This window comes from Priapulus caudatus, unplaced genomic scaffold (genome assembly GCF_000485595.1).
Source record: "Priapulus caudatus unplaced genomic scaffold, Priapulus_caudatus-5.0.1 Scaffold243, whole genome shotgun sequence".
NCBI classification, from domain to species: Eukaryota; Metazoa; Priapulida; class Priapulimorpha; order Priapulimorphida; family Priapulidae; genus Priapulus; species Priapulus caudatus.
In genome coordinates this window covers 49,711-57,848 of record NW_014577304.1, presented here as the reverse complement: position 1 = coordinate 57,848, position 8,138 = coordinate 49,711, and the positions used below count along the sequence as shown (strand labels likewise).

General features: G+C 41.1%; 1 protein-coding gene across 1 annotated transcript in view; it reads right to left on the bottom strand.

Moving 5' to 3' along the window:
- The window catches only part of LOC106807929 (SWI/SNF complex subunit SMARCC2-like), a gene marked incomplete at its 5' end in the record, with an annotated part of 18,491 nt that extends 16,812 nt beyond the window's left edge, over positions 1 to 1,679 (bottom strand). The window contains 2 exon segments of the mRNA XM_014810443.1: positions 126 to 195; positions 1,435 to 1,679. Of these exon segments, the coding sequence (XP_014665929.1) occupies positions 126 to 195; positions 1,435 to 1,679 (315 nt within the window).
- Positions 1,680 to 8,138: the final 6,459 nt, after the last annotated feature.

The following is an 8,138-nucleotide window of genomic DNA, read 5'->3' as shown; positions in this document are numbered from 1 at the left end:
TCAATTCATATATTTTTATTTTTTTTTCTTTTAAGGAAATTTGCCATTAAATGGTTTAGTTTGCTGGGAATAAATATGGTCGGTCGGGAAACGGTAACCACACCTATATTTTGTTTTGGCCTTACCTGTCCGGGGTGTACCACCAGTGAAGCAGCAATGCCCTTTCTCGTTTGATGACCGGACGTATCCATTCTCCTGCAATGCCAGGGTGCAAAATTAACCACGAGTCTGGAGTCAAATACTCCCTGATTTACTGTCGGACTCCCTGATTTCACATATGCAGGAGTCCGTGTGACTCCCTGAAAATTCTGCTATACTAACTAGTTCATTCCAGAGCACGGCCTCGCGGAATTACCGTGTTTTTTTAGCAAATGTCCCAAGAAAAATTGGCAGACGTGCGCCGCAAATGTCCTTTTTGTTAATATCTTTAGTTTTGAACTTCAGACTGCGGACTCCCTCATTTTGCTGGGGACTCCCTCTTTTTGAGGGTAGGGAGTCTGTTGGACTCGCTTGTTCAAAAGTTAATTTCTACCCCTGATATTCTATTCTAATTTAAGCTGCTAATTTCTATAGATATCAAGAAGCATTACTGCACATAATCAAGTCGATACACTGCATATATTACTGTTATATGTTGACACAAGGGTGTTCTAAAATAAAGGTGTTCTAAATTTCTCATTAGTAATCGCTGAATGCATGGCATTTAATAAGAGGTACTAAACAACACTTATAGTATAAGGTGTTTTCTTTTTCCCATAAATTGCCTCTTGATGATGAAAGGAATATTCTACCCCTAAATTCAATGCAGAGCTTCGTGGCGAGACACCACGCTTCCCAACAGTTTCGCACCACACCGCGACGCATCTGATCGATCGACGTGCCGGACGACATTTTTGTGAACCCGAAACGAATCTTACGATCATGCCCGACATCACTCTACCTCGCGCTCTCTCCCATCTTATACCGCCGTACACAAGACCAAGCCAAAACGGTCGCTCACACAGAACCCAGTGCACGATCGCTCGCATATCCATACGATATTTCTGTAGGTCTCGACCCCCTGCTACCTGAGACCCATACAAAGCCTCGCGGTGGACCCCCCCCCCCATCCGCCACGGCGTAGCCGAGGCATGACGTGGCCTTGCCGCGGGGCCGGGGGCACCTACGTCTAGGCCCCTATATTACCACTAGGCCCTAGAAGGTCTCGACCCCTGTTATCCAAGACCCATACAAAGGCTTGTGGTGAACCCCCACCCCCCGCCCCGGTGCAGCCGACGCACGACGCGGCTGGGGCCTTGCTGCGGGGCCGGAGGCACCTACGTCTAGGCCCTAGAAGGTCTCGACCCGTTATCCAAGACCCATACAAAGGCTTGTGGTGAACCCCCACCCCCCGCCCCGGCGCAGCCGACGCGGCCTCGCGGCGGCGCCACCTACCCTCGGGCGGCGTCGTCGGCGGCGGATGTATGATGTGCGTCGCCTTGTCGGGGCTGTCGGCGATCGTGCCCTTGTGGCGTATGACAATGTCCTTGAGCGTGCCGACGAGCGCCTTGTCGACGTCGGAGCGGATGTAGATGCAGGGCAGCGTCAGCAGCTTGTTCTGCAGCAGCGCCTTCTCTATGTTCATCAGCATCTCGACGTTGCGGTCCATGCGCGACGGCGACTGGAAGTCGAATCGCCGCCTGGTGGGTAGATACAATAATGTAACCCAAACCCAAGAGGATAGGGTTACAAAGCCTCCCTATCCTTTTGTGCGGAGGAATGCCCGAGTGAATCACTCGGGCTGGTTTGCTAGTGCGTTTTCAGAGACTAGAACTTCCAAACTGAATTTATTCTAAACACGAACCTTTCTCCGCTACTTTTCTACTAGTACTACTACTAGTAGTAGTAGGGGCCTAGTACTACTACATACTAATTACTACTTACTACTAGTACTAGTACTACTAGAGCTATCTCAGAAACAGACTTACAGAGTGTGAGTCGCTGAGTGATTATTAATATTATTGAATATTGTCAATATCATGCTCCGCTTTACATCTACATCTATATGGGTACGTCGATCTGTCACTCTTGACAATTACTCGACGGTAACATCTGTTTACATACAGTACTTACAGGGTTCGTAGCGGGTCTTCCAAAGTCTTATAAGTACTTATTTTGCCAAAAATAAAATAAGGGCCCTTATTAGTACTTATTTTTGGTGAAATCTTAGAAAAGTACTTAATAGTCCTTATTTTTTGCTAAAGGACCATTTTTCAACATTTTCTGTGTTGAATTCCGGCGAAACGTCTTTATATAAATATTATTAGCGTACTTTAATAGTCGGTGATCTATCAGAAATCGCGTAAAAAAGTCTTATTTTGGCCTCCAGAAAGAGTTATAAGTCCTTATTTCAACATGTGTCTTACTACTATGAACCCTGACTTAGTAAGTATTACTAGTTAGACTACTAGTAGTAGTAGTTAACAATAATTATTGCTGTTTCTAATAATAGTTGGGCATTAGTTAGCATGTCCACCGTTCCCGTCAAAACGTGAGCACAGTTAAAACACTGGCCAGGACAGTGAATTTATTCAAGGGATAAAACCTAGCTCTAATAGAGCCTTAGAGGGGTCGTGGAAGAACAATTGCAATTTGAATACATAAAACACTGCCAGTAACCACTCTCAGGTAGGCGTAAAACCACAGACGTTGATTATGCACCAGAGCCGTCTAAGAGATTTATGTTTTCAGTCTCATGCCTAGCTGTAGTCTTGTGACACCGGCTTGGAAACATCTGCACGGGAGAAGCCACTGAGATAAGGAGGAAGAAGGAGAATTCCTGCTATAACAGAAACGTTCATACTTTTAGCTTGTAATAAAACTTTTTGTGCTGTATTACTCAGAAATTTTCATTATTTCAACTGCTCAACACTATTGCATCTATCAGATTCTCCATGAAAAATACTGTCTTCAGTAGGCTACATGTATTTCTATTGAGGTTGACGTTTTCAGCCTCATGTTTAGCTGTAGTCGTTTGACACCAGGGGGAGCAAACATATATCTGTGCGACAGACGCCCCAAAGATAAGGAGGAAGAAGAAGAAAGAGGTGTCTTGCTCAGTATATAGAAAGAATAAGTGGAGTAGCATAGATTCAGGTGAATTCAGAATTGAGTTACGGGTATACTAATATGAATTGAAAATTTGCTAAGTTTCAACGGAGAAGTAGAAGTTCAAGTATGAGAAGAAACTGTGTGGTATTAGGTGCTGCTGACATTGTTTGGTTTGGACAGTTCCTGCTTCAAAAGGCACAACGCACATCCTTCGGACATTCATTAATAAAATATTTCAAGAAAATAAAATGTTTTCTCTACCTACCTACCCTATTTTTTTCGGCATGTAACGGTAACCACATATATTTTGTTTTGGCCTAACAGAAAGTATTAATGCAGCCCCCCTACGATGGCCTTTGCAGGTCTTTTTGTCATTTCTTTATGCTTCTGTCGTAATATCTATATATTACGTTTTACATGGTGTAGGAGAAAATGGAAGTCCAAATTGTGTAGTTACAACTTGTTAATTGTACCCCCCGCGACAGAGTGTATTTGACCTTTACCTTTACCTTGATCATATTTTCCTTCCGCTCTCTAACTCGGCCCCTAATTGACCTAGTGCTACCAAACTTGGTATACTTACACATCTTGGGGAGAAGGTGTGTCGCGTACCAAAACCAGGTCACTGCGGCTTTTATTTGACCTTGACCTTGATCATATTTTTCTTCCGCTCTAACTCGGCCTCTAATTGACCTAGCGCGACCAAACTTGCTATACTTGCACATCTTGGGGAGAAGGTGTGTCGCGTACCGAAACCAGGTCAGTGCAACCTTTATTTGACATTGACCTTGACCTTGACCTTCATCATATTTCCCTTCCGCTCTATATATCGGCCCCTAATTGACCTAGCTCGACCAAACTTCGTATACTTACACATCTTGGGGAGAACACGGGGGATACATGTAGTTGGCGACAACTGCCCTTTCTAGTTATAATAGGAAGACATTTATATAGCATCCCACAGGAAGGGATCAAGCACTCTTATGTAGTCAAATACGTTTTGGGCGGAAGACGCATGGGCAGAAATATTTAGACCAGGCCATCCTTAAAAAATTCTATGTGTGCTGTCTCCCGACCCATGATTTTTTCAGTGGGTAGGTAGGTAGGTCTTCTTTTTTTCTGTCCTCATGTTTGCTACACATGCTTTGTGTTTCTGTCTTAACTATATGAGGAATGTAAAAAAAAAAATGGAACCCAAAATGTAAAAAAAAAACTTTTTTAAGGATGGCCCCATGGCAGAAATTCTTATGTGTGATTACTTATTACATGTAGTAATGTATTGATGTATGTGCAGATGCGGTCGTGTTCAAGTTCAGCACCTAACAGCTTGCTGATGTTAATAGCTGCTTATTTTTTAGACATGTCAAAGGCATATATGCAAATTAAGAGAAAATTATACTTTACTCTAGAAAAATAACAGCCAATGTCTACTGTTCCATTGAAGTGTAAGTTTTTTTTAGGTAAAATGATTCGCAATGTGGCTAACATGTCATTATAGCCAAAGGTTCTCATCCATTTTTACACTAGGTCCGTTTAGTAATAAGTGTTAACCAAGGGTTAATATAAGGGTTAGCCAACATACCAGCAAGATACTAAGCGAATAGCTATTGAAATGGATTATTTTCAACGTTTTCACCAGAAAATGCATAGCTACAGTATCTTTTTTTTGCAGCAATTCTGCTTGTCCTGATAAAGCAGAAACATGTCTAGCATTTCTGCACACAACTGTCCTGCATCATTCTGAATTTCTGAAGACCTACTCAGGCAATATTAAGTGAATCTCAATGAAGCTGGGTACGTGTATGTCCCATTGAGTGAATGTTTAGTTAGCTGACCATACTAGGCAACTAACTACCTGTGCTATTATCGGACATAACTCTTTAGATACCGGTGGATCAATCTATTATTCACCAACAGCTACAAGTTTTGAGCTTGCAGATTCCGTATGCCTACTTGATTAGTTTATAAAAGAAGGTACTATTGTGTTGTGATATACCTTGTCAAGAAAACACCTAGCCATCTAGCATTATAACTATATCAGTGCCATTTTCGTTTAAAGTGATTATGTCACCGTAAATAGTAAAAGAAAAAAAAGTCTACTTTTTCACAAAATGTAATTGATTCTGCTTACTTTTTATGGTTAAATTGCTGCATATACTTCTTATTTTGCTATTCCGTTTGATGTGAACAAACACTCGTAACTCATGCATATATATATAGCCCATAGCAAGCATTTAATGTCGTGCTAATTATATCAAATCACCCAGGTTTTTTGGATTTTAAATAGTTGAGAAACAATCTTATCAGCTTATCAGGTAAGAATATGAGGATACATTTACTAATCCCGCTAGTACTTACTTTTCATGTAAAAAGATTGCAGCAAAAATTTTACAAAAATATACACCATCGAAAATTCGTGACGTAGTCAATTTAAAAAACGATAAGAATATATGCTGTTTTTAACGTACGACCACAGAAACGTTCATACTTTTAGCTTGTAATAAACATGATTTGATTTATTGTCGTGTTCTAAGAATAACGCGCGCACGCATATGTAACTGCATAAAATAATTCAGTCTGTATTTCATCACTGCATCGCTTTTGAGTATCAGTGTTTTTGCGAATGCACTGGCATGCATCAAAATAAAGTTAACGTACATTTAATTGCGACCAAGAAAACAACGTAAAAAAGTGGGAATTATGGAGGTGCAGCAACTAGGGTGCACTCTCATCTTACACACACAAATATAGGAACGGAACCGCTTTGTGTGGACGATATTGCTGTAGTGATTATTTATATTCGATGCAGATGATTAGAAATCGTATCTTTATTGTTTGCAGATGATGTTTCGACCGTGGATTGATGTGGATGTGATGATATGAGGCATAGCAAAGGCACACGTTGTTCTGGTTAAACATGGTAATTAGAGGAATATTTACTTACTAGGGTTAAGTTCTTGTTTATATTAATTTAAATTGTGATTCATCTTTGAATTAAATTTGTGTATGGATATAATTAAGTATTGGTTGCTTTTCTTGGTGCACAAGTTGTACAATCACATAGAGTGTGTATCAGACAAGTGCAAAATATAATTCTGCAGTACATCATAGAAAAGCATTGATAACGATATCGCCCCAGTTTTTCCCCAGCCTACTACTGTGAGATAGCTGGTCACATGCAAATTGCAATGTTGTACATTGAATTTGTAGAGTATTGGGAAAAATATATAAATGGGTAGGCTCCTACCTACCAATCGATTATAATTAAGTTAAACTATTAATATGAATGTAATTACTAGTATCGTTAATGAAGTATACTGCATCTGCTTCTACTATCTGTAATCTCTATAGCACTGCAGTTATAAGCATTTACGCATTTGCAGATCCGTGTGCACACTGTATAACTACTCAAAGGCTACGGATGGGAATTTAATATCCCTGCATTATTCTATTCATATGCAAGTACACCATCAAAGAAACCAGGATGAAATGAATTGGCATATCACAGTAAAATTGTGTTGTATGTACCGAAACAGCCCTGCTGCATTGATAGAATTCATGTTAATTTAGAGATATATTCATTGCATGTTAAATGTGAAAACTACGTAAAAAACATCTTATCTATCGATTTTATATAATGGTGGGAAACATTTGTGAATTATTATATTATATAGGGCAAATTGCTCAGTGTAAAAGAACCCCATTAATTTTCCATTAGGGAACTGTACTCAGCTGCCCTCTAGTGACCAGAAACGGAATATTAATACCTCAGGAGTAGTACTTCAACCCATTCCGTGGGGGGGCGCGCGTACACTGTACAGATATATATCAGAAGTAGATAATAGAGAAGGAGTGTGACTTCAATAAACAAGGGAAATTCGTCATTTACTAGCTTTAGAATACCTATGATTTACTACGCGTAACTCAACCAACTTGAGCTCAAATCGTACACAGTACATTCGCCTAGCATCGTGCGAAATCGTTTCCTCGTATACACCCGCAATCCGGAGATACAGACTAAAACGTACGACACGATTATCCACTCTGTTGCCAGCAAACCAAATGTATAAACCGCCTAACTTGAAACAAAAGGCAGCTACTTCGACTCTTGCGCACTCTTGCTCCCTCGGCGATGCGGTGTGGCTCGCTAGTAGCTGCCTTTTGTTTCAATTAGGCGGTTTATACATTTGGTTTGCTGACAACAGAGTGGATAATCGTGTCGTACGTTTTAGTCTGTATCTCCGGATTGCAGGTGTATACGAGGAAACGATTTCGCACGATGCTAGGCGAATGTACTGTGTACAATTTGGTTGAGTTATGCGTAGTAAATCATAGGTATTCTAAGGCTAGTAAATGACGAATTTCCCTTGTTTATTGAAGTCACACTCCTTCCCTATTATCTACTTCTGATATATATATGTATGTGCACGAAAATCTTAGTTTATGTTAAATATTTACAGCAAAACATTTCCATAACCATCCCTATAAAAATAGTTAACCTCAAACAGGTTTGCAAAATACTGTTATTTATATGCCTCGGCGCAGTTGGCAGGCCACCGCTCGTGCTCTGTGCTTTTAATATGAATTATTTTGATATTCTGATATTTAAATGTATTTATATCGGTGGTATGGAACACTTTCGAATTCAGTCTCTCTTCCATTGTTTGCGATGTTCGTCTGTCATTGGTCCCTGATCGCTGGCTCGCGCAGTGTGATTGTTTGTCTGTGAGTCATCTTCCGTAAGATGAAGGCAGCCATTGTTTTCGCCGCAACCCATTTCGACAGCGCGAGCGCAGGTTTTTGCGCCGACAAATGTTGTGGCTTGGGGCCGAGGTTGCATGGGCTTGGCTGAAAGCTCGGCTTTGTTTCAAACGTGCCGTGACAGCCGTTAGTTTTGAGCTGTCATCTCGAGTAACCCCTGCCTGCCTGCCTGCCTGCCTGCCTGCCTGCCTTCCTGCCTGCCTGCCTGCCTGCCTGCCTGCCTGCCTGCCTGCCTGCCTGCCTTCCTGTCTCGAAGGATAGACGACTCACGTTCATAGACGCATTAT